Below are 25,743 nucleotides of genomic sequence, written 5' to 3' on the forward strand. Positions count from 1 at the left end.
TACTGGCAGCGCCGACAGCCAGGGGTATAGGACCTTCTGAACAAACGGGAGGGGCAAAAAACTAGGTGGGTGCTGGATGCTGCCCGCCCAGTGCATGAGGGGGGTTAGCACCAGAATAAAGAGCATTCAGAGTCATCCATGCTCCACCATCTCCCCCTGGTGGCAGGCTCTGGAATAGAAGACTGGCCTGAAACCAAGGTACTGACAGCAATTGGTCCACCCTGCAAATTTAAAACATGTCTTTCAACATTACCCGGCTTCTTCGTCGTCGGTCCTTCTTCAAGGAGTCAGGCACTGACACTAACAGATGCAACCCGAGCCTGGTGTCAGCCAGTCAGAGTAGACGCTGCAGATGACGCAATGTGGCTGCTCATCGTGCATCCTCTCCTTCCCACCACGCCTGCGGGGCGGCGGCTTCCTTCCACCCCCGCGTTCTCCAGCACTGCCTGCCCTACTTTCTCTCTGCCTCCATCTACTCTGGGGGCTTCAGGAAAGGGCCAGGGGTGGTTCATGCGCCCCCAGTCTTGGCCTGGCCTGGAGAAGCTGTAACCTTGGAAGCACCCAACCCCAGTCCTCCCAAGAGCCAGACAGGCCTTAGTTCTAGAGATTGATATTCCAAGTGTGTGCCGGTGCCAGCCACACTCCTTCAGGACCAGCAGGATGCAGCAATGCCAGCCCTCCTTCCTCTGGGCTCGGCCTCACTTCTGGAGTCAAAGCCCTCTCACTCTCCCAGGAAGAAGGACACGCTCAGCAGGGTATCTGCAACATGCGGGGAGAGAGGACCGTGATGGCTTCCTTCCGGACAGCAAATCTCCCAGGCCCCACCAGCACGTCAGATTTATAGGGAAGGGGCGCATGGACTGGGGGTGTGAGACCACGGGGCGCATGAAGAATAGTACCTTGCACAAAATCTTGATGGTCATCTTCTGAAATCTCGTCCCAGGCCGCGGGCAAAGCTTGGATGCTTGCCAGGTCTCCCCACTGGACGGAGGAGAGGAGGAACTTTCTCTTCAGGTACCTGCCTGGAAGTTAAGGACCGGTCAGAAAGAAAATTAAGTAGGCTGAAGAAAAAAATCCTCCAGGGACAGTCTAGCCTGTTGACACAGGGTCAGTCAGCTCATAGCGACCCTCCAGGCCAGAGAACTGTCCCATAGGCTTTCCGAGATGGCAAGTGTTTATGGAAATAGATAGCCTCATCTTTCTCCCACAAAGTGGGGGAGGGCTTCAAAATGCCAAGCATTCCCTGATCCAGGGCCCCCCCCCCCCCGCCAGGGCTCCCCAGTGAGTCCAAGTGGGCAGAGTCCCGCGTATGTACTGGAAGGCTCTGGGCTACAGGCAGAGAGTGAAACGCTGGCCCTGCAGTCTAAGCACACACTCCCCCCAACCCCACCCCAAGACGCCTGGGAAGAAAACCAGAAAAGCTAAATCTCGGTGGATGTTCGCAAGAGAAATACATCCAGCTTAGGACGCAAGAGGGAGATTCCAGATGACAGGAAAACCTGGGACGGGTTCTAGGGATTCCATACTTTATCCTGCTGGCACCAAACCAAACTCAGGCCACCCTCTACTCCGAACCTCGTCACGGCTTTCCAGCCTTCTCCAAGAAAAGGCCGCAATCTTCCTGATGTCCTTCAAGCCCCTATGCGGTCCAGCCCCCTCTGTCTGACTGGGTCTGGATACTGGCTCCATTGCTACTTCCCAGAAGAACAGGCGTGTTCCCACCTCAGGGCCTCTGCACGGGCAGGATGTCCGTTTGGAAACCTTTCCCCGTATATGCATGTAGTCACCTCCCTAAGCCTCTTCAGGTCTTTGTTCCAACGTCTCCTGCCCTGCCCTGCCCACCCTACTCAAAATGACAGTCCCCCTGCCCCTTCCCTTTGTCCCTTTTTCTCCCCAGCACCCAGCGCCTGACCTACTGCACATTTTCCCACAGGGCTTCCTGTCCTGGCACCTAGCGCAGTGCCCGTTACTGACAGGTCCAGTACTTTGTCCGATACTCGGCCAAAGGACCCCAGGAGGGATGCAAAGTCAGGAGCCAAGGAGACAGCCCGAGCAACCCCCTTCTGTAACCTGTGAAATGGAAAAGACTTGAGGTCAGCCCTGGCCATGATCTAAAACGTGTGCAGAGGATATGAATTTCGATAATGTCGCTCGATATCTTGCAGCCATTCCAACATGTCGGCCAGAGAGGGGCTGCTGGCTGAGGGCTGCAGTACGGCCTCGATGCCCACGGCGGCTGCGTGCTGCTCATAGGCCTGGAACACGTGCTCCACGTGGCTGCTGACCGTGTCGCGCACCTGGAGGAGGGTGCCTCTGTGGGGAGAGAGCAGTCTCAGGCTCTGATCTCATGACAGTGTCCTAGGCAGGATGTCTTCCCAGCAGCCAGGCCACCCCCCACCCACATCAGTGCCTCGGAAATGTCCCTGCTTTAGGAGAGTGGTGGCAGTGCCTGGAGGGAAGGATGACTCAATGACCAAAAAGTGACTCAGCGGCGGAGGCTGAGGAGCGGTGGGGGGAGCCCGCAAGAGGCAGTGACGCACAAACCGGAACCATCTACTTGCTCCCCAGCCCCATTTCTGTACCGCGTGAAGACACAGGAGCCTGCAGGCCTAGGCAGTCACTCGGCCCTCCTGCAGTGGATGAGGGGGTTTGCCCCTGCATAGGTTAAGCACCCACAACAGAACCAAGGCAGCTAGTCCTAGATGCACAGGGCAATGGGCACGTACTCGCTGAGTGAATGAACAGAGGGTGATTACAGACAATCAAGGCAATCATGATTTAAAACGCTGCCAGCGGGGCTGGGGTACAAAATGGCCCAATGCTTAACCGCTAGCTGACAGGTTGGCCTAGCGGGTCAAACCAGAGGCAGCGCCTGAGAAGCCGGCCCAGGTGAGTTGTGTCTGGAAGGCCTTACTCTTTGGGGAGCGGGGGCTCCTCTGCACACTCGGGTCGCCATAGTTGGGAAAACAACAGCAGGACGGAGCCTCTGGTCAATCCTGCGATGATACCACTGGGCCACGACTTCCCCCCAGCAAGGCGCTCCCTAGCCGTGAACTGTGGCTTCTCAGACGGTTAACCACAACGGACTCACAGTTAACATCACATTAGGAATCACAACCCAATACCACATACAATCGATGCGACCAAATGCACTGCTTCCAGGAGAGCAAGGTCAAATGTCAGAGCCGTTGCCTGAGGAAGCTGCCTCTGGGGAAGACAGGCTTTCACAGGGAGCTCTTTAAAAAAAAAAAAAGGGGGTGCAGTCCCTTAAGTCTTAAAACCATATAATAATTTAACGCAGGGGTCCTCAAACTTTTTAAACAGGGGGCCAGTTCACTGTCCCTCAGACTCGTTGGAGGGCCGGACTATGGTTTACAAAAAACTATGAACAAATTCCTATGCACACTGCATATATCTTATTTTGAAGTAAAAAAACAAACCGGGTGAGTTAGTTTATTGTGCCAACCTGGCTGATAAACACATGTGGGGCTAATTGAAGGGCAGAGGGATAAATGGCTCAGTGAGCCTCGCCTTTTGAGTTCTTGGGTCTCTTGCTTTCTGATGGTCGGACCAGGGTGCAGCTGCCTTAGCAGTTCCCTGCTTCAGCTGGCAAGGCTGACTTCCTGCAAGACATCCCTGAGGAGAATCCACATGGACCTACACCGATGCAGCCCTGGGTGCTGGAGTAGCCATACGGAGACCCCTGCCAGCACTGAGATGCTTACACGCTCACTGATTCAGCTTTCCTCCTGCCGTCGGCATTGTTGTGTCTGTTTTGTGAGATGGAGGAGGACTTTGTGGACTGGTGTCAGACATATGAGTTAATGGGTTGATGTCGAACTTGTGGGCTTGGGCAGCACTGGGTTGAGATATTTTCTTGATGCGCACTTATCCTTTATATAAAACTCTCTCTTATACATGAGTTTCTGTGGATTTGTTTCTCTAAAGCACCCAGACAAATACACGGGGCAAAAACACCCGGCGGGCCAGATAAATGTCCTGAGCGGGACGCATGTGGCCCATGGGCCGTAGTTTGAGGACACCTGGTTTAACTTAATAAAGAATGTCTGCCTTGAGCTTATTCACAATCTGAAACAGGCAGATGATACAACCTAACTTGCTGAAAGTGAGAACTCGAACCGCCTGCTCTTGAAGATCAAGGATTGCAGCCTTCAGTATCAATTCCAACTCAATGTAAGGAAGACCCAAAGCCTCACAACTGAACCAATAGCTAACATCATGATTAACAGAGAAAAGTTTGACGTTGTCTGCCTTTTTCTTACTGGGATCCACAATCGATGCTCATGGAAGCAGCAGTCAAGAGATCAAAAGGCAGTAGGTAAAGCTGCTGCCCAGGCCTCTGAAAAGCAAGGATGAAAAGCAAACCCTGGTATTTTTAATCACTCATATGCATGTGAAAGTTGGGCATTGAATAAGGGAAAACTGAAAAAGAATCGATCCTTTGAGTTGTGGTGCTGGAGAAGAACACCGAAAGTGCCATAGGCTGCTGCTAAAAGGACAAGCTGATCTGTATTGGAAGAAGTACGGCCAGAGAGCTCCTTTGAGACAAGGATGGCGAGACTTTGTCTTACATATGGTACTTTGGACATATTGATGAGACAGTCCCTGGAGAAGGACGTCGTGTTTGGTAGCGTGGAGGGCCAGCGACAAAGAGGAAGGCCCTCACGAGATGAAGGACACAGTGGCTGCACCCATGGGCTCAGGCACAGGGACCACGGTGAGGGTGCCACAGGACCGGGCAGGGCTTCCTACTGTTGAGCACAGGGTTGCTAAGGGCTCAATGGCTCCTAACAACAACAAGCCTTGAGTGTTGTGCTTTTTAGAAAAGCTCTCTAGGAACTCAAAGTGACCACAGAAACATGAAAGACTAGATGGGACCCTGACGGGGCCATGAGCTCGGCGGTAAGAGGAGCATCTCCGGAGTGGAAGACGAGAAAGGTTGTCCTTCGCCAGGAATGCAGCCCAGCGCTAAACCACACACAAAAAGATGATTTCCTACCTGCATGTTTTGCCGTCAAGTCTCAACAGTGAAACAAACAAACAAAACAATAAAACGTATCCTTTTAAAATGCAGAATTCCAATAAGTAAAATGTAGTAGTCCATGTTTTTAGATATATTCTGAGTTGTGCACACATCCTGCCCCACCACGGAAGCTGTTCTGAGCGGGACTGCAAGAGGTTTGCAGTTCCGGGGCAGAAGGATTGGAGGAAGACTCATTAAAAACCCAGATGACATGGGTTCCTTGCTGAACGTGAGCGCTCCTGCAGCAACTAGAGATAAGGGCCCATGACTGCAGCCCAGGGGAGGGATTACACCTCAATGGAGCGGCATCATGATCAACCGAGAAAAGATGGAAGGCGTCAAGGAGCTCACTTTGCTTGGACCTATGATTAATATCCACGGAAGGCAGTCAAGAAATCATACGTATTTGCAGTGGGCAAACCTGCTGCAAACGACCCCTTTAAAAGTGTCACAGACGAAGGCGTCACTTTGAGAACCCGGCGACCGGCGCCAAGCGGTGATCCTTTCAATCACTCCAGCTGTGTGTGGAAGCTGGCCGGCAAGGCAGACAGAGGGCAGATGGAGGCACTTGAATCTCAGTGTGGAAGAACACTGAATACATCAGGGGCTGCCGGGAGAGAGAAGATTTCTGTCTCGGGAGGAAGTACGGGCAGAATGCTCCTTAGATGCAAGACTGGAGAAACTGTATCACAGACTGCAGACCTATCAAGTGGGAGCAGTCCCTGGAGCCCATGCTTACTAGAGAGCGAGTGAAACAAGAAGACCCTCGACCTTGGGTCGGCACAGGGGCTGTGCCGATGGGCCCAAACATAGCAACAATTGGGAGGATGGCTCTGGACTGGGCAGCATCTGTTGGACCAGGATCACTATGAGCCAGACCTGACATGATGGCACCGGTCACACAGACCATTCTGCCTGCAATTTGCCTGAGCCTCGGTTTCTGCGTTTGTAAAGTGGGGTGAAATGAAGTTACACCACAGAGGTGTTAAAAAGATTTTCTAAAACCCTTTGGCCAACATCCACAGATTTTCCGATACAGCTAGCTGCTAGCAGCCCTTTGCCATCTGGAGCCCTGCCAGGACCGGGGATTAGCTTCTGGCAAATAGTCCCATAAAGATAAAGTTCTAGAAAACCCTGTTGGGCAATCCTGCTCTGCCCTGTGTGTCACTGAGTCAAAATCTGCGGTGAAAACTATCAAATTTTTTACCAAACAAAGAGAGAGGGAGAGAGTGGGGTAGGGTGGGCAAGAAAAAGAAACCATAGAGCACTAATGAGCTTCCTCAACTCCACAGCTAAACTCACCGCCTGCGTCCTGGCCTCTGCAGACTACGACCAGCAAGAGACTGTCTGACAGAATTCCCAGGGAAACAGAGGGAAAGGGGCGACGGTTGAGGCGCCAAGTGGCACGCTCTCAGGCACAGAAAAGCAGCCATCTGCCAGCCGCCCAGGTTTGCCCTCTCTGGGGAGCCAGCGCACCATGGGCCCTTACAGTCTCTCCCAGAGCTGGTCCAGGGCGGTGTCCCCAGCAGCCAGCTGCTTGTCCCTCAGCCGCTCCGCTAAGTCTGGGAAGGCCCGAAGCGCCGGCACTTCGCCCAACCGCACGTTCTGGGCGGCCTGCAGCTGCTCGGCCAGGTTGCCCAGGGACGCCAGGAAGGGCTGGCAGTCCCGCAGGGTGCTCCGCCACAGGCCCTGCTGCGCCGCCACCTCCGGGAAGCACCTCCTCAGCGCCGCCTGCACGGCTTGCAAAAGCCGGTCTGGAGTCATCGTCTGCGGAAAGAAACAGAAACCGACCAACAAAACCTGTCTTGGGACGCCCCAAGTCGGTGGGGGGCTCACTGACTGCCATCGAGTGAATGCCTATTCATAGCGACCCAAAGGACCGGGTGGTACTGCCCCTGTGGGTCTGGGGCTCTTTGCTGGAGTCGGAAACCCTGTCTTGCCCCCAGAGAGCACCAGGTGGTTTCCAAGTGCGACCACTAAGCCACCAGGGCTCCGGAACCCACGATCGTCGCGGGGATTCCGACTCAGCGCAGCCCTACACCAGGGCTTCCGGGGCTGCCAATCTTCCCGGGAGCGGACCACTAATCTTCCTCCGGCTGGTGCGGCTGATGCGCCTGGTGGGTTTGAACCCACGACCTGGAGGTTCAGCAGCGCAACGCACAGCCCACAGCGCCACCGGGGCTCCGGGGACGCGGGCGGGAGTTTGCTGTGTTCGGCGTGAGAGCCAGCTCTCGGGACCCCCTCCCACCCGGGCTACCTTTTGTCAGGCTGTCTTTCCCCAAAAGAGGCTTTCTCAGAGGGCAGGCTCCTGGGCTCTCAGGAGTGTCCTATCGCAGAGTGCGCCTTCCTGGGTCCAAGGCTGTTTCCCCCTCAGACTCCTGTTCCAGGAACCGGAACCTTGCCAACCCTTCTTAAGGATGCCCACAGCTTTCCCTACACCAGGTAGGAAACTCACGGTTCACGGTAGGAAAGGTCGGGGCCACGCAGGTCTCCTTGCGCATGCCCAGAAGGACAACCTCAGCCCCCCGAGGTTTTTGCGCCGCGGAAAGACGTCACTGTCCGCAGTGCCTTCTGGGAGTTGTAGTTCTTCCTGTGGACCGGCGGCTGGATTGCGGTGCTTCCTAGTGATTGGATGTTGCGGGGCTTTTCTAAGACGGCGACTTCTCATTCGTCAGCCGGTAGCGGTTGAGTTTGAATTTGGTGGCGGCGGTCTCCTGTCCGGTTCGCCACCGAGCTGGTTCTTTCTCTGTGGGACGGCGAGCTTTTTCTCAGGCCTTGTCCTTGGGACCCGCGGGTACCAGACCCAGGCCTTCCGTAGCCCAGGCCCCGAGGGAGGAGGGCCCTCCGCTGGCCACGGTAGGTGCCCACTGTGCCCTACCCCTTCCCCTGGCGGTTCCTCCGACGCCGTGTCGTCCGGCCCTCCGGCTCTCCACAGCCTCCGCAGAAGCGCCATGGCTCCGGCTAGGAAAGGCGGCAGTCGCGGCAGTCGAGCGACCAAGAACAATTCGTTGCGGAGCCGGAAGCTCTCCTCCTTTCTGAAAGACTTCGACCGTGAAGGTGCGGGGTGGGGCCGAGCCGAGGTGCCCCCTGGGCGATCGCTGGGGCCGGTGGGTTGGGACGCCTTGGGCACGGATTGTGGGCCCCAGGCATCGCCGGGTGACCCGGGTCCCTTCGGCTCTGCCCTTTCGCAGTGCAGATCCGGTCCAAGCAAATTCAGTCAGACCGGCAGAACCTCCTCAAGGAGATGGACAACCTGTACAACATCGAGATCCTGCGGCTCCCGAAGGCGCTGCGCGAGATGAACTGGCTCGAGTATTTCGGTAAGATCTGCTGAAGAGGCCCCAGGCCCCGGCCCTCCCCGCGGTTACGGAGAGGCCGCCAGAATTCGCTGCTGAGGCCATCAGCGTAATGCGGTCCTTCCTTGGCCACTGTTGGAGGTTGCGCCCCTCCCTGCTTGCTTTTCTTCCCCTGCGCTTCCCCAGGACCGGCTTAGAAAGTAGATCGCTTTAATTCCACGGGTCAGGGACTCTGTTGTCAACACTGAGCTGCTGCGTGGACCCAACACAACTATAACAAACGGTCATGGCCCTACCGTACTCCCTTGAAGTTTGAATTAGAGACACGGAGACTTGAATTTCACACGTTATGAGATCTGCTCCTTCTGCCATTGTCCCCATCCATTTAGGAAATTCTAGAAGCCATTCTGAGCGCACAGGCCGTGAGGCAGGGGGTGGGGTGTTGACCTTTGCATGGGTTTTCTACTCAGAAACTCAAAAGGGCAGTCCTCCCCTCCGCCACAGGGTCTCTGCGAGAGTCAGCATTGAGTGAGATCTAATACCTTTCTTACCTGTTTATTTACCTAGTAACATCTCATTCCATCCTATAAGTGCCACAAGGGCAGGGCTAGAAAAGAACCTGACAGGCAGTAAGGACTCAGTACAACATTGCTAGCTGGATGAATGAACAGCTTGACTTGGTTGCAGAGCTCAGGGAGGAGGGTGGGCCCTAGGGTGCTCTTTTTGCAGCTTCCAGATGTTGCCAATGTAATCATGAGCAAAGCCCAGTGTGAAGTGTAAAGACTCAAAGGTTACCAGAGGACCATTCCAGCCTGTGCTTTCCCTTTCCCCTCCCCATGCTCCACGCCCAGGGAAATGCAGGAAGCTGCTCTTTCTAATGGGGTCGCTCTAGTGTTTCCTCTCTAATAGGGATTGCCCAGGGTCCAGCCTCGAACCCCTGTTCTGTTCACTCGCACCTGCGGCCTTCCAATGGGTTCTGACCCAGGCCAGCCTTATGTGTCAGAGTGGAGCCTTGCTTCCTAGAGTTTTTAATTGGTTGAGTTGTAGGAGATAGCTTTTCTGTCAAGGCACCTTGGGGTGGACTTGAACCGCTAACCATTTAGTTAGCAGGCGAACGCAATAACTGATTGCACCGTCCAGAGATTCCGATGCTCACAGCAGAGATGTTCAGTGAGCCTTCCACTCGCCCCCCTTTTAGTAGTTAATTCATTTCCTTGTGTCTACAAATACTGTCACAATGCTAGGTGCTGAAGATGCTCTGGGGTTAAAACAGACCTTGTGCCCTGGGATGTTACAGGTTATGGGAGAAGGGTGATCTAAAACATCACAAGATTTTTGTAATTAAAATTATAATGCTACAAGAACAGAATGAGCACCTACTATGTGCCAGCTTTTTACCAGAAGCTGGATATTATTGCTGTCCTCCAGGAGTTCACAGTCAAGGCAAAGATGGTCACTTACACAGCTTGCCAGTAGTGGTTGGGTAGCAAGAGAGTGAGCAACTAACTTAGCACTTACCTGCAATTAACTGGCAGAGAAAAATGAAGGTTTGGAAGGGTAGGGTGCCTAGGCCCACCTGAGCTCAAACTTTAGCCCTGTCACACGTCAACTCTGATTTCTGAGTTCCTTATTCTGGGTTTAATTGGTGCAAAGAAATATTCCAGGCGGAAAAGTTGAGTACCAGGACACAGTCATGAGAGATGGGGGCACATTTGGGAGATGGTGAGCCGTTGGGGCAGGTGGGTGGAACATGAATGACTTAGAGATCTAATACTGCCATAACAAGTACCACCAGTGGGTGACTTTCACAAGCAGAAATTTATTTTCTCACCACTTGGGGGGCTACAAGTTTGCATGTGGGGTGTTGGGAGGCTAACTAGGGGAGGCTTTCCGTCTCTGGCAGCGCTGGAGAAAGGCCCTTATCTCTGGGCCTCTGCCCCTTGGAGATCATTATGTGACTGGCCTCTTCCTCCCACTCTGCTTCTGCTTGCTGCTCGAGTCCCTTGTAACTCAGCAGAGTAAGCAGAGACTGGCGCAAGATGCATACCCTCTACCATTCCTTCCTCATTAACAACTAAGACAGCCGGTTCTCAAATGAGATTGACAGCATACATCTAGAGGTGAGGATTTGGAGCAGAATCGGTGGGGGCAGGAGTTCACCGGGCCATGAGGAAGAGTCCAGGGTGGAGAAGGACAAGATGGTGCCAGGTCTGGAATGCTGGGCAGAGGGTCCAGTTGGAGGAAGCCGCCAGGCTGTGTGAGGGAAGATGCGTGCTACCCTGAAAATCAGTGCTAACGAAATACCATGTTCTTTTCAAAGCCCTCGGAGGGAACAAGCAGGCCCTGGAGGAGGCAGCAACAGTGAGTGCCCTGCTCTTTTTTCTAAGTGCTGTTTATTTCCTTAGTCCAGTCAGAGTCCAACCAGTGGGGACTTACTGGGGAAGAGGTTCCTTGGGGGCATAATCTGTTCCTGTCAGCTGGAAAGCTGTCATTGTATCAAATACGAAGTAAGAGAGGCCACATTCTTAAGGTCTAAGGCTGCATGCAGATTCCTGGCCATCCCTTGCCCTGGCTTTGCAAGGGGAAACAGCTATAAGCCTGTGTTCACTCTAAACCAGTGATTCTCAACCTTCCTCATGCCGCGACCCTTTCAGACAGTCCCTCATGTTGTGGTGACCCCCAACCACAACATTATTTTCATCACTGCTTCATAACTGTCATTTTGCTACTGTTATGAATCGGGTTACCCCTGTGAAAGGGTCTTTCAACATCGAAAGGGGTTGCAACCCATAGGTTGAGAACCACTGCTTTAAACTCTTGACCATGTGGGCACACTCTGCCTTCCCATTGAATGCTCTGCCAGTGAGCTGATTCCAACTCAGAATGACCCTCTAGGACCCGCCCCGCAGGGTTTCCAAGACTGCCAAGCCTTTCTCCCACAGAACAGCCAGTGAGTTCCAGCCCTCAGCCTTCCCGTTAGTAGCAGGGAGCCTTACTGTCTGCCTAGTGCGTACCCAAATCTAGACACCCCGAAGGGAAGTAGGTGTTCCTCGTCAGCCATATTTTGCTGTCTAGGCATAACGAGCCATTAATGACCAGGGAATGATGAGGGTCCTCCCCAAATTCCCAAGTAGACCTCCCAGCATGGCAGGCTCAGTGTGCTATCTTAACTTTCACACACGGGGTGATCAGTGACTTGCCGCCAGGGTGACCTTCAGACCCTGCCACGTGTTTATAGAGACAGGAGAAATCACTGCTCTGCCCCAGCACGGTTTCCTCCAAGCTCAGAATCCTCTTCAGCATTCTGTGCTACCCTGACCAATGCAGAGATGAGGTTGTGCCATTCCCGGTCTCACAACTGTGCTTGCTCAGCTGGACTGGGGCAGCAATGAGGGGCAGTGCGCCATGCTTGCTTCTGGTGATGCCAACCAGAGGTGGCTTCACCATGGTCAGCAAATTGAGCAAGAATAACTACAGAACCTGGCCAAACGTGAGGCGTTGACATGGCCCAAGTGTGTTACGGGGTGTGTGGATCATGCAGACACGTATTGGATCCTGGTGAGACGGTAGCAAGCACGGTCACTTTGGGAAACAATTTGAGGTAACATCAAGGCGGCATACATGCCTGCCCTATAGCCCTGTGGTGGTGCCCTCTCCCTAAGGAGACAGCACAGAGAAGGCTTGTGCTTGTGCTTCAGAGACAGGTATAACATGGCCCAAAATAGCAGTGTTTACTGGCAAGAAAGCTGTAGGCAAAGGCATGGAAAAATGAATTGGGGTATAGCCACCCAGTGGAATACTACACAGCAGTGCAAACAAATTACAACCAGAAAGAGCAGTAAAATTATGTATTCTATGTATGCATGCAATAGCATGCATGTATGTATCATAATTTAGATAGCCAAAACTCACTGCTGGTGAGTCAGTCCAACTCTGGCCTTTTATAGGATCTCTGAGACTAAACCTCCGTGCAGACAGCCTCCTCTTTCTCTCACAGAACTACTAGAGGATTTGAGCCGCTGGCATTGTGGTTGAGATGTTTTTCCCAGGATAGTGGGCCCCCTGTAGGGGAGAGACATGGACCAGAGAGCAGGGAGGGATGCATAGCTGGAAGCAAGTGTTGGGACAATGTCCCAGGTCTCGGATTGAGTGGTGGGTTTATGGGAGTCATATTTTGTTAAAACTAACATGTAACAAACACTATGTGTCAAACCCTGTTTTGTGAAAGTAAGGGTTGTTGTTTTCTTTCCCATCTGAAAATACCGTTCCTTTCTTGACGGACCTGGTGTTTTCTGGTGGTCCTTGTCACAGGCTGACCTTGACATCACAGAAATAAACAAGCTCACAGCAGAAGCTATCCAGACACCCCTGAAAGCGGCCAGAAGTGAGTACTCTTCAAAGCCCGTGCCGAGGCCCTGCTCAGACTCGGCCTTGTTGGTGGGCGTCTTCGCTGATGTCCTCCTCAGGCTTGTGAGCCCAGACTTGGCATTTAAGTCATTCCATTCATTTCATTGTGCTCTCTCCAGAGGCTGGTGCGGGAGCCAGACTGCTGTGTAAGCCCATGTGAGACCAGTCTGAGCACTGAGATCATCCGCCTCAGGTGCCAAATGTGCGGTGGGAAGAAATTGCCCTTCACACGCCAACCATGTCCTGGGGAAACCTCAGTTTCCCCTCCTGGGTCAGTCCAGACTCCAGGGGGTACAGCACAGCCCTCTCCCATCTCCCTTTACCTAGGGCTCTGTGCTGGCTCCACTGCTTATTTCTTCGTCCCATAATTCATTGAAATGACTCAGACCCCAGGGAAAGGACTGTCAACCTAGCAGAAAAAGAGATGCAAACAAAAAATGCATGGTACAGAATTTCCATGTCCACCGAGTCCCCTTCTTCTGAGCCTCCGCACAAGGCCGTGACGGGTTACAGCATGCCTTCTTAGGGATCGAGCCCCCAGGTGGGCCTTTTCAGTCCCGTCGGCCTCCACTCATTGGCTTCAGGTGTGCAACAGCTCAGGCATGGCCCGAAGGCCAAGTTAGTGCTGACTCAGCCAGATGGAGCAAAGGGAGTCCACATCTTGCAGCTGGAAACCACTCCTTGTTTGGAGAGAGAATGAGAGGTGTTATAGACTCAGTAATACCCACCGAGCCTCTCCCTGATGAAAGGGGAAGGGAGGGGAAAGGAAAAAGATCCTCTTTCTCAGTATGTCCTTCCATGCCAGCCAGCCCAGGGGTCAACATAAATAAACTGTCCTCCCTCTCAGCTCCCGAGCGCCGAGAACCTCTGTCTTAGGCAAGTTCCGTGGGAAGCCAGGTTTAGTCCGTGAACCTGGACTGGGCCCCACTGAGCTGTGATGTGGAGTTCATGTCTGCTCATGACACTGAATGGAGCTTTTGAGAGGACAGCCCTGACCCAGGACCTGTGTTTCCTGGATGCCCCCCAAACCACCTTCTCGATGCCAGCCCAGAAACACTGCTCCTGTTCTGGCCTGCCTTCTGCATGATGTGTCTGCTCCCTGACTGCCACGCCCCCACCAGCCTCCCCGAGATGGGTGACATCATTGGACCTGGGTGTTCCCAGAGTTCCTCGGCCCTGTATTTATAATCTCTTAGGTCATCTTGGGTCCGTCCTAGACTTTCCCGTACGCTCATCAGTTCTGGAGGGCATACGGGTGTGTTTGGGGTGGAAAGGGGAATGTGCAGGATTGCTCTCAGTTCACCACTGCAAACTGAATGAACCAGAGCCAATATCAGCAGCAGTTAAAATGTTTGTGCCCTTATTGAATGTGTCAGGGTTGCAGCTGATTTTTTTTTAAGATACAAGTAGTTGAGTCTGGTTTCTCTCCCCACGATTCAGTGCATGAATTTCATCTGCCTCTCTGAATCCCTAGGCTCTGCACATCGTTAGCCCTGAGAGGCACTGCTTTTCATTCTGTAGGCAGCTGAGACTGCTGGCAAACTCCCTGTGGTGTCTGCACGTTGACACCAGTCGTGCTCTTTGCTGCCCCGTCGGACTGTCTAGTTCCTTCCACGTCAGGAGTCCTTAACACGGTCTCGTAAACAGCCCTCGCTCCCCGCCCAAGAAGATCGTCGTGCTGCCTGTCTCCACGATCGTGGCACGTGCAGAATATTTCCTCCGAGCTCGGTACCCAAAGGGATTTTACGTTCTTTGACGCCACAAAAATGCCATGCCAGGTCACGTACAGACAGCACCGGCCTCGCGGCGCTCACACTCTCCCTTGACAGTCGCTGCTCCCTTTTTAGAAATGCGGGTGCTTGCAAGTGTCCTCCCGTCAGAACCGTCACACTGCCAACCTGTTTGTTACAGCACGGAAGGCAATCCAAGTGGATGAAATGATCGTGGAAGAAGAAGAGGAAGAAAATAAGAACCCTCAAGCTGCAAGAGTAAGTAGGCGCTCAGGCTGCAGGGGAAGGACTGAGGTCAGAGTCGCTCTCGGCGCTCACAGTGTCGTCAGACGAGCCCTTGACACAGGAATAACCAAGTGTGAGTCAAGGGGAGGAGTAAGTGCTCCAGTTAGGCCGTAGCTCTCCCAGGCAGGGAGGCTTCCCTAGCGGGAGGAGCAAGGAGGGAGCGTGGGTGTGCATCTGAGGGCAGGAAACAAGCTCTGAGTGGTGTGGGCAGAGGAAACTGGCTGCTGGGAGGCCCACCTCGGAAGTGAGTTTTATTAAGCCAGATGAGTATTTCAGAAAACAGGCTGTAAGATAGATGGGAGGGGCGGGGCCAGAAACGAAATTACCTGCGAGGTTCTCGTCCTTTTTGAATTGTGGTCAAGTGCATCATCGCCAAACAGGCTGCAGTTTGAGCACGACTGTACACGTCAGCAACAGTCACTGCACAGTGCCGTGTGACTGTCCCCACTCCGTTTCTTCTCTCCCTCCTTGCCCTCCCACCCATATAGCAGCCAGCTGTTGTGCTTTCTAAGCGGAGGCACTGGCCCTCAGAAAGAAGGGGCTTGAGGGTGGTTTGGAGATACAATCTGAACAGGAGAATGGGCAGGACGACTGCTGGAGGCACCCGAGATGACTGATTGGCTCCTGGCTTGGGCGAGTGCCCTCTAGGGAGCTGCGGGGCTCGGGGAGGAAGGGCATTTGCTACCCTGCTTATAATACTTGTCCGGGACAGCTGGACTTCAGGCAGGTGTCCCATCGCCGCCGCAGATGCACTGCGCAGAGCCTTTGGGGGGCCCAGGAGAGGCTGCACGAAGGAGAGAGTGAGGCATAGGGCAGCCGAGAAGCAGGGAAGGGGCGAGACTCGCTGGGATTTGAGGAGGGTTTGGTGAGCCGAGTCAGGAAGGGTGACATCTGTAGAGGGTCCCTGGGGTTGAGCACCCTGGCTGTCCTCAGTAACTGTCATGGCAGCACTTGGGGGTGGGGTGTGCGGTCAGGAGAGATTCACCTTGAGTCTTGGGCAGCATCCTGTATTCTGAGAACGCAGCCAGCAGCCAGTGGTGTGAAACACCCCGTTTCATGAGGAAGGCCTGCTGATGGGTGTTTGCTGGAGCTGATGGCCCCACCCTGCCTTTCTTCTCGCCTGAGCTTGCTGACCCTGCCATCTCCCCGGTTGTGATTTCAGGTCAAAAGGTGCCCTCCATCCAAGAGAGCCCAGTCTGTGCAAGGGAAAGGCAAACAGCAAAGGTAAGGGTTCTCCCAGTGGGGACGTGGTGCCTCGGTTCACTACTTTGTGGCAGAGCTGGGGTTCAACTAAGTTTGAAGTCATCGACTCCTTCTTCCAGAAGTGCCCTAGCCCCGCCCCTTCTGCACTCTTCCGCCCACGGTCCCCATCTTCCCCCACTTCCTTTTGAAGGCAGGCAGCCAGGGAGAGTTGGGCCCTGAAACCCATGGTAAGCAGTGCTGCCTCCTGGTGGGCAAGTGAAGTGCCTGCCCAGTAGAGCCCCCCCACCCCCCCGTGGGCTGAGCTGGTGGTCCTGGGCTCCACCAGAACACGGGGCAGGGGGAGCGCTGCATCACAGACAGACTTAGAGCAGCAGCCCCTGATTGAGTGACTGGTCTCCCTGAGCCCTGGCTGCCTAGTGTAACTAGCCACCCAGCAGGAGGGAACGTGCAGGTCGTTCCGGGGCGGGCGCTGAGGTTGCCTCCACCTTAATTAGCTTTGTCATCCTGGGCAGATCAAACGGGATCCCTTCATCTCTGAAATGAGGATGATTGGCTGGCCACCGCCTCCCATCCACCCCCACCCCGAGTTGCTAGGAGGGCCACATGGTCACCCACTGCGGTGCTCAGAGTGCTCGCCAGGGGCTAGCTGCCTCTGCCGCCACTGGGCCTAAATTAAAGAGCAGCACAGCAAATGTCTGATTCTCGCCTCCAGGTCAAGCCGCTGTAACCTCGTCACCCCCGCCATGAGCCGACTGGAGATGTCGATGGTAAAACCCACCCCACGCCTGACACCCAGGTTTGATTCCAGGTGAGAGGGGCGCGAATTAACACCTATCAGAGCAGGCCTGGTCCCTCAGCCCGGCAGCCAGAGGCGGCCTTCCCTCGCTTGGCCTCTCCCCTGAGGGTGAGTCTCCGCTTTTTCTCACCAAAACAAGAGCAACGGTTAAGAGCGCTCACCCGGTGGGGGCGTCTGGGTGATTGGCTCTCTTTAGCCTTTTTTGATGCCGTGAGCAGGCATCTGGCGTGCCCTCGGTAACAAGGGCTGAGATGTGGTGGCAGCAACATAAACGTTCACCCCCAAACCAGTTGCCGCCCAGGTGGTCTTGACTCAGCTCAGCTCTAGGGTGTTCAGCAGCGGGGCTGTTGGAACTAGGTCGGGCCTTTCTTCCCGGGCACCTCTGGGTCACTCGGAACCCCCAGCCTCTGGTTCAGCAGCAGAGCCCAAGGGAGGGGAGCTCGCTCTGCAGCCAGTGTAAAGGCCAAAGAAGGCAGCGTGTGAGGAGCGTGCACTTGCTCCTCACTGTAGAGAGTTGCCGAGTGAGAGGGGCAGCCTCGGCCTCGAGTCGGGGGAAAGCTGGTATCTTGGGGGCGGGGGGCAAGGAACCCAGCTTTCTCCCTGCATTCCATTACCGGCTGTTACCCCATTTCCGGGAGAATGGGGCACAGCATCTTAACCACCTTGAAGAAGTGAGTTTGACCCTGGAAAATCCCTCGTGCTGGCAGCACATGCGTCCAAGTTTATTTCTGGCTTTGTGGCTGGCTGCCACCCCTGCGGGGCTGGGATGTACATGGATACAGACTTGTTTCTGCTCGGGGCCTGTTTGGTAATTAGAGCCTCCTTTCTCCAGCTGTGTTTAGTCACTCGTGCTTCAAAACAGCCTCCCCAAATGCAGCACTCGCCTTCCAAGGGGCGACTGGAGGCTAGATGGGGGTGGAAGCCCCTGGCGTCATTCCAGACGCCATCTTCACAGAGATTTCCCCATTTCACAGGGTCTTCAAGACCCCAGGCCTGCGCACCCCCGCAGCCAGAGAGCGGATCTACAACATCTCGGTCAATGGCAGCCCTCTCGCCGACAGCAAGGAGATCTTCCTCACCGTGCCAGTGGGCGATGGAGAGGTGACGTACCCAAGGGAAGCCCGCCTGTAGCGGGCTGCGGGCCTCCAGTTTCTCCCTGGTCTGGAGCCCACCTCTCCCCCTCACACTCCTTTCCGTTGCCAGAGTCCTGATAACCACCCGCCACGGGGCCTAGAACCCAGGGTCCGCTCCCAGACTCAAGGCGCAGACTGGAAATTTCCCGGCCCCACTCAGGGCTCCCTTTGCTCACCTGCCTGGTAGCAGGCCCAAGTTGAACGGGGCAAATTTCCTGCCCACTAGTTAGCAGCAGGCTCCTGTGATGGAGAGACCTTCGGGGGAAAGAACGGGGGGTGTGTGTGTGTGTGCACGTAGTTGCAAATGGGGAGACTGGTGTGCCACCCACTTTGTGTAACTCAAGTGGGTTCTGGAGCGGGCAGAGGGAGCAGGTCGCACTCTCAGCTGCTGAGCGGGAAAGATGGCTTCTCTTCAGTGCAGCCGCCCAGCATTCCTGCAATAATGCACTTGGGTGATACAGCCTCTGACGCGTGTCACTGTCACCTTAAAATCACACCCCCTCCTGCCTGCCCCATTGTTTCTCCATCCCAGCCATTCCCCTCCACCACATGTGGAGTATCAAGGGGCTGCTGGGTGGGGGCCTGCCACAAAGAGCATGCCAGTTGAGCCCACCCTGCCTCCCACACAGAGCATGAGGCTGCTGGCCAGTGACTTACAGAAGATGGACATCACGCAGCTGGCCCCGGAGGCCTTGGGGAACATAAAGAAGCTCTCGGTAAGTTGGTCTCCAACCACGGGTACCCCCGTCGCAGCTCCCTTGAGGCTTACTTAAGGACTAAGGTCCCCTCCCGGGCCGGCTGTTGGCGAGCTTTCATGGCAGCAGTCGAGTCCCAGGTGGCTGGCCATAGAGGCTCCGCAGTGGAAGAAAAGTTCTGCCTCCCACGGGCAGTTAGTGGCAGGGCATCAGGACACGGTTGGCTGGCAGGAGCTGAAACGCCCTCACAATTGACTGTGTGGGGATGGGGGGGCGTTTGACAGCTGTGCTGCCAGGCTCCTGGGAGGTGGGTGGTGGGGATCGCCGTCCCCGCGCAGATAGCTCCAGACTCAGTAGCTAATCTCCAGGAGATGCGTTGTGCTGACCTCCCTTGGTGCTGGCTTGAATGTGGCTCTGGTGCCCACACCTCCAACCCTTAACTGCATTGCTCCATGTAAGGCACTGCCTTCAGGTGGCTCATCTGTGGTCAGACGGCCACCCCTGGGCGAGGACAAGGGCAGAGCTGGCTGTCCAAGCATATCCTCCTGCTAAGATCCATGCAGAACCAGCCACCCAGATCCTGTGCCAGTCATCACCTTGCTGGACAACAGCATGGCTGGTCCCAAATTCTCTGTCTCATGCACAGTACTACTTGTTTGCTTGCTCAGATTGCGGCAGTGATTAGGAAGGTCTGTGGTGTGAATAGGCAGCCATCAGAGGGCCTGCTTTCCCTGGGCAGGCATGCCAGGTGCCATCTTCTCAGTTCCCTCTCTCCCTCCCTCTTCTTCCCAGAGCCGTCTGGCCCAGATCTGCAGCAGTATACATTCCCGCAAGTGAGGATGCTGTTCCTCAAGGCACCTGCAACGGGCACTTCCCGGACTGCCCACCTGGGAGAGGCCGCTTTCCTTCAAGCTTGTTTGTTTGCATGTTGATCCTCTGAGGGACTCCGGGGAGAGGGAGCGAGCGAGCGAGAGAGACAGACGCGGCTTCCCCTCCATTAGAGAAAGCTTTGCTTCTGCTTCTAGCCTCACACCTCCCAACCCAGGGGACCCTTGGCGTGACCTGCTGCCTCCAGGACATCAAGCTCCCTGTCATCCTCCCAGCCCGGCTCTCCTTCCTTGGCAGCAGCACGCCCCAGACAGTGGCTGGAGGAACTCCGCACCCCAGGAAGGCTGCCTGCCTCTCCTCAGTGGAGAGCACTGCCTGTGCCCCCTCTCTGTGCACTTGTGATGGTCTCAGGCGCAGAGAAGTGAGTGCTGGAGGCCACTGGAGGGCACTTCACCCCTCGCACACCTAGCCCTTCCTCCTCGGCCCAGCCGTGCCCAGTGGCTCTGACTCCCTCTGGGACAGTTCGCCTGGATCCCTGTTGACCAAAGACCAAAAGTTGGTTTGTGGGCAGCTTCCTCACCTTGCTCCTCTCCCTCCTGAGTGCTGGGAATTGGGGTGGGGGGATGGGGGGCCTTCAGCTCATCCTGGGCCTTTGTGTGGCCGGCCATCCACAGTGCAGTGAACCCAGCGGGGGTGTAGCCTCGGCAGGGAACACCTTTCCTGCGGGGTCTGCCGGGCAGCAGGGAGAGGTGTGTGTGGCCTTGCTCTGTGTGTCACCTGGGCCCCGGGTGTGAGCTGGCTCTCTGGCACGTGGCAATGCGACCCTGCACTCCAGCCAGCACCTGCCACCAAGAATCACGGGGCTTGTTCAAGAATATGGGGACCGAGTCCTCCACCCGCAGACAGACCTAAGAGTGCACCAGTTTCCTCGTGGCTGCTGGCTCCCCCGTGTATCGTTCTACTTGACCGTCCCCAGTGGGCTCGGCCTGTTCAGCTTGTATCTTTGGAGGTGTCTTCGTCCCTTTCCTGAGAATTGTGTGTAGCGTTTCCTGAACGTCTCAGCGTATCTCTGAATGGATTTGTCATCGGAGCTACTAAAAGTTACCTGTCTTCAATAAATGTGGGGTTGATTTTTAATACTAGCCTGTCTGTCATATGTCTAATCTGTGCTGGGGTGGGGGGTGGGGTCCTCTCCCAGCTGCTTTCCTGACATGAGACTGGAGCTCTGTAGGCGCAGCCTTCCCCATGCACCCTTGTCCCGTGAGCTAGAGATGTACGTCTGGGAAGACAGGTTTTATTATTTAATTGAAAATTGGATTTCACGCCAGCACAAAAATAAGTCCAGATTGCTCACCTCAGACATTTAAGATCTGGCCTCAGCCTCACCAAGAGTGAGCCAAGCAGCCGCCTTCCAGACCCCTACCCACCCCCCAAATGTTACCCACACGACCCCTGTGGGCAGTCCCCACAGTTCTCCACTGCCTGTGGAGCAAGCACAGGCAGGGCTGCTCTGGGTTGAAGGTAGGGTGGGCACTGGCAGCTTCACCCCCACCAAGACCAGGGGAGGCCCTATCATGGACCCCTGAACCAAGCCTGAGGCCATGCCTGAGGCTGGGTGAGCCCAGCCATGTGGGGGGCAGAGGGAGCCCTAGCGGGTAGGCTGGAGCTTTAGTGCGGGAGCGTTCGTGCCCTGTACATGTACAGTCTGCGCTTTCCGAGCCCAGCGGCACTCTGGATTCAAACGCATTGCTTTCGGGAGAGTTCGAATAAAGGGCTCAGTTCTGGGTGGGTGCAAAGGTGCGTGTACATTTGCATGTGCACGAACACCACCTCGCTTAAGCCTCTCCACAGCATATGAGACTGACTCTTCTGCGTGAAGTAACCACACGTGTACCCAGTGCAGGTCTGGAAAGAGCCATCTCTGCACGTCCTTGGATTTGTTCAGAGGGACAATTGTTGACCCCACATGGCTGCGCTCACCCACGATGTTAATGTCCCGTAGCTCATGTGGCTTCAGTTGGAAGGGAGGCGGCTTGATCAGGATGCTCAGGTGGTCTCCCATCTCGCTCCAGGATTCCGAATTTCCCCACCTCCAGAATACCTAAAGGAGCCCTGGCGGCGGCATGGTCACAGGTTAGGCTGCAATCTGCAAGGTCAGCAGGTTAAAACTACCAGCCGCTTCGAGGAAGATGGGCTTTCTACTCCGCAAACAGTGACAGGCTCGGAAACTCACAGGGGCAGTTCTTCCCTGTGCTGTAGGATCCCTATGGGTCGGCGGCAACTTGGTGGCAGAGTTTAGCATCCCTAAGACCCCACGTGGTTCAGAGGTCAAAGCGATCCGCTGCTAGCCAAAGGTGAGTGGTTCAAACCCCAGCCGCCCTGCCGGAGAAAGATGCGGCCGTCTGCTTCTGTCAGGCTGGCCACCTTGAAGCCCCGTGGATCATGACTTCCCTGCAGGGCTGCCGCAAATTGGAAAGCAGTGTGTCTTTATCATCCTTGCCTGCATCCCCCTGTCAGGTGAACCCCCTGCCCCATCGGTGCCCCAGGCCCCCATGTTGGGTGGTATGCATCCATGTGTTGGATGTGGTGAAGATGGCCCGGCCTCCATCTGAGTGCCAGTGCCCACAACCCATTGCCGTGTCACAGTATGCCAGGCGCCGTGGGGATGGAGGCAGATGACCAGCTCCAAGAAGTCAGCTGGCAAATATACTGCACTCCTTTGCGCCCCAGCTGGAACAAGGAGCGTGAGGAGGCACAAAGATGAAGCCCGGGTTTGGAGGGGGCTAACGTGCTTGCAATGGGGAGCAAAGGCGGTGAGGTAAAGATTATTGTGCCAACCTCACCGATAAACACATGTGGAGTTAATTGAAGGGTGGAGAGATAAATGGCTCAGTGAGCCTCGCCTTTCTGGTTCTCGGGTCTCTTGCTTTCTGATGGCCGGACCAGGGTGCAGCTGCCTTAGCCAGTTCCCTGCTTCAGCTGGCAAGGCTCACTTCCTGCAAGCCATTACTGAGGAGAAGCCATATGGACCAACCCGATGCAGCCCTGGGTGCTGGAGCAGCCGTGTGGAGACCCCTGCCAGTGCTGAGATGCTTACACATTCACTGATTCAGCTTTCCTCCTGTAGTCAGCATAATTGTGTATGTTTTGTGAGATGGAGGAGGACTTTGTGGATTGGTGCCGGACATATGGGCTAATGTTGGACTTATATATTGGGCTTGGGCAGCACTAGGTTGGGATGTTTTCTTGATGTGTACTTACCCTCTATATAACACTCTGTATTATACATATAAGTTTCTGTGGATTTGTTTCTTTAATGTACCCACAGTAACACAGGTGGTTACTTTGTAATTCTTTTCAATGTTAACTAAGCAGTCTTGGTCAAAGCATAGTCCCTGGGGTGAAACTCCTGATTGCCCACAGTCTGCCCCAAGATGGGCATCGTGGGCTCTCCACGAACCAGGAGACTTTCTGACACCCCTCCATTGTCCCGGTCCGGGAGGTGCAGCTACTCAAACAGCAGGGGCAGCCCGAGGAGGAGGAGGAGGGGGACAAGCAGTGCATGGTGCTTCAAGGGGAGTGGCCAACCCTTCCGTGTAAATGGCCAACGGGTACGGAGAGACTTAGGGAGATTGCTGGATAGTAGGAGTCCCTGGCCTGGCTTAGCATCCAGCCAGAGGCACTTCGAAAGAAAGGCCTGCCATTCTACTTCCCAGTTTTCAGTCTCTGAAAACTGGGGAGCTTAGTTGACCTGGACACAGCAGAGGTTGCCGTGAAGTGTCAGGAGGCATTCACGTCCCAGCAGCGTGAGGAGGGGCATTAGCTGAGAGTCCTTTTTCTGCTGCTTTGAACTTGGCCTCCAGTAACTGTACCTTCCTGGGCTGGGTTCTTACACCTCCTGGGGAACTGGCCGAGCAGCTCTCCTCAGGATGTTTAAAGGCTTGTGTCCCCATAGCCGGTCTTTACAGGACTCTGCTGTCACCTGGCCAATGAGGTGTGGTCTTACCTGCCTGGTGCTTGGTGAGGTGGACATACTACTGGTCAGGGGGCTGAGTCAGGAATCTGTGTCCATTTCTGTCCACCTGGCTCCTACCTTGCTCAAACCCAGCAAGCACTGACCACGTTCCTGGCTGCACACCTAACCAGTAGGGCAGGCTCTTCCTTCTCCCAGAAACCCCCCTTCCCAGTGGCTGGGGGATCTGGTTGGGTGGAAAGAGCTCAGTCTCATGCTCTGGAAACCCCAGCCCCCTTTCCCCAGGTGGGAGCAGAGGCACAGAAACGCTCCCACACGAGCTGTTCAGCACGCATCCTGCGAGCGGGTTTTATTACTGTGTCCTGCACACAGAACCCAGGAAACAGAAAAACATTTCCAGAATGAGCCACGGGCACCACCTCCCCAGCCAGCCCCCTCCCTCCCTGGGTGGGTTCAGATGGGTGGAGCCAGGGCTGCAGGCACCCCCTCCCCCACTGTCCAATGAACAAGGTCCATAGAAAAATAGATGTGTGGGGTTCCTGGGAGCCATGGCTGCCTGTGCCGGCCTGGCACCTCCGCAGTGTAGGCCTGGCACCATCAGGAATCTGGGACCTCGCTCCTCGGGGAGGGGAGATCTACCCTGGACACCGAAGTCTTGTCTACACAGCAGGGCCCCTCTGCAGGACAGTGCGGGGTGCTGGTGCCACTGAAGATGAGGCTCCCTCACCCCAAATGGGGATATGCAGAAGGCAGAGCCTTAGAGAGCACCTAGGAGACCCCTAACCCTGTCGACGATGGGTGCTCCTCAGTCTCCCCAGCACCCCCAGACTCAAATGAGCTGGAGCAGGGCTCAGGAGATGGGGGTGCAGAGTGGGTGGGAGGGACCCCAAGGAGAGAGAAGCTGCTGCTGGCAGGCTGAGGCCAAGGCACTGCTGTGAGCTCCCCAAGGGCAGACTGCCCTCCCAGACTCCACTCCTCCCGCGCCCCAGGTCCTCCTGGTCTGCTGAAAAGACCACCACCCTCCAAGGGCCTGTTCAACTGACGCCTCAGCCATGAGCCCCTCTAGTACCTCTCCACCCCCACACAGCACCGTCCACCCTGCAGCCAGCTCGCCACAGCCCCTCTCCCCCTTGGGACCGGCGTTCCATCTGAAGACCCCTTCTTACTTTGCGGGGCTTGAGCCCTTCTCTGGCCTAGTCTACACTCTCCGGAGGCAGCCTCTTTCTCACCCCTCCTTCTACCCACCCCTGGTCTCTTGCTCAGCCCAGCCCAACCACACACAGTCAAACCCAGGATGGGCACCTCACGGAGGTGGCCAGGCCCAGGGTCCTGAAAGCCCACTGGCTCCATGCTGGCACTCTGGCAGAAGCCGAAGGGCCACTGCCCTGCGGAAGGAATTAGTAAGAGAGGGGTCCTCGGGGAGCCTTAGGGAAGACCGTCAGTGCACTAGGCGAGGCTGAGCCAGCCTTTTATCCCTGGATTCCGAATGGGGGCGACCCGAGTTCTGAGCCCAGCTCTGGTGCTTGATGCCTCGCTGGGACTCAGGTTGTCCATCTGTGCAATGGGGAGCTGGACCACCCCGTTAGCGAGAGAGGATCCAGTTCTGAAGGTCTCCCCGGCACCATCCCCCAAGGCTGGAAAGCAAGGCTCAGAGGCCCCCAAGGAGGCAGCACCTCTGGTCATGCACCTCCCAGGGTGCCCCTCAGCAAGTCTGTCATAGGAATGTATCGGGAGGCCTGGTGGGGCCCAGGCAAGCACCAGCACCTCCACCCTCACCCTGAGCTGCCAGCCAAGAGAGGAGGAAGCAGAACTCAGCTCCTGTCTCAGGGCCCTCAGGGTCCAGCCCTGAGCGCAGCACCCCTCTGCCAGCCTAGAGGGTCCAGGTAGGCCCCAGCCCAGGCCCAGGCCACCTAGGACCCAATCCCTCAGTCCCGCTTCTCAGACCTGGACCTCCAGGTAGCTACGGCCACTGCCTCAGTGGGTCTGCTGAGAGAGGGGCATCCGTGGGGGCCGGTGCAGTAGGGTTAGAAGACGGAGGCCCGTGAGCAGGCTGATGCACATCTATGTGCCCCTCTCAGCCCTGCCCCATCTCCTCTCAGGGCTTGGGTTTCCTCATGCTGTCTTCTCAGGGGGCCTCCCCAGGAATCAGCTTTTTTCCAGGTGGGAAGAGAAGGTGGGCATGCTGGTACCAAACCAGCTGAGGCATCCAGGTGGGGAAGTGGGGATCAGACAGTAAAATGGGGGGAAACTGTGGCCCCCAACAAGCTCTGGGCCCCAGTGAAGAAGAGAGCCCACACTCTCAAGTGGGCGGGGCCAGGGGTCAGAGGGGTACCCCCTGCCAGGTCCTGGCCAC

At 55.6% G+C, this 25,743-nt stretch overlaps 2 protein-coding genes across 2 annotated transcripts; one reads left to right on the forward strand and one right to left on the reverse strand.

The window, feature by feature from the left end:
• Positions 1 to 337: 337 nt before the first annotated feature.
• AIRIM (AFG2 interacting ribosome maturation factor) lies at positions 338 to 7,493 on the reverse strand. Its single transcript, XM_075554059.1, has 5 exons — positions 7,302 to 7,493; positions 6,534 to 6,811; positions 2,119 to 2,313; positions 900 to 1,018; positions 338 to 759 (listed from the first exon to the last, which is right to left on the reverse strand). The coding sequence occupies exons 2-5, from the start codon at positions 6,806 to 6,808 to the stop codon at positions 722 to 724; spliced, it is 627 nt and encodes a 208-aa protein (XP_075410174.1). The 5' UTR covers positions 6,809 to 6,811; positions 7,302 to 7,493; the 3' UTR covers positions 338 to 721.
• A 219-nt stretch (positions 7,494 to 7,712) lies between these two features.
• Positions 7,713 to 20,537, forward strand: CDCA8 (cell division cycle associated 8). Its single transcript, XM_075554068.1, has 10 exons — positions 7,713 to 8,101; positions 8,236 to 8,364; positions 10,661 to 10,701; positions 12,652 to 12,724; positions 14,659 to 14,735; positions 15,925 to 15,986; positions 16,678 to 16,773; positions 17,736 to 17,862; positions 18,524 to 18,610; positions 19,382 to 20,537. The coding sequence occupies exons 1-10, from the start codon at positions 7,996 to 7,998 to the stop codon at positions 19,424 to 19,426; spliced, it is 843 nt and encodes a 280-aa protein (XP_075410183.1). The 5' UTR covers positions 7,713 to 7,995; the 3' UTR covers positions 19,427 to 20,537.
• Positions 20,538 to 25,743: the final 5,206 nt, after the last annotated feature.

This window comes from Tenrec ecaudatus, chromosome 1 (assembly GCF_050624435.1).
Source record: "Tenrec ecaudatus isolate mTenEca1 chromosome 1, mTenEca1.hap1, whole genome shotgun sequence".
Lineage (NCBI taxonomy): Eukaryota > Metazoa > Chordata > Mammalia > Afrosoricida > Tenrecidae > Tenrec > Tenrec ecaudatus.

Coding starts and splice junctions, on each gene's coding strand:
- AIRIM (XM_075554059.1), bottom strand. CDS start 6,808: ATGACTCCAGACCGGCTTTTGCAAGCCGTGCAGGCGGCGCTGAGGAGG. Junction 1,019..2,118: donor AATTCATATCCTCTGCACAC/GTTTTAGATCAT, acceptor ACTTCCAGGCAG/GTACCTGAAGAGAAAGTTCC. Junction 760..899: donor CCATCAAGATTTTGTGCAAG/GTACTATTCTTC, acceptor CGCATGTTGCAG/ATACCCTGCTGAGCGTGTCC.
- CDCA8 (XM_075554068.1), top strand. CDS start 7,996: ATGGCTCCGGCTAGGAAAGGCGGCAGTCGCGGCAGTCGAGCGACCAAG. Junction 8,102..8,235: donor GAAAGACTTCGACCGTGAAG/GTGCGGGGTGGG, acceptor GCCCTTTCGCAG/TGCAGATCCGGTCCAAGCAA. Junction 10,702..12,651: donor CCCTGGAGGAGGCAGCAACA/GTGAGTGCCCTG, acceptor TCCTTGTCACAG/GCTGACCTTGACATCACAGA.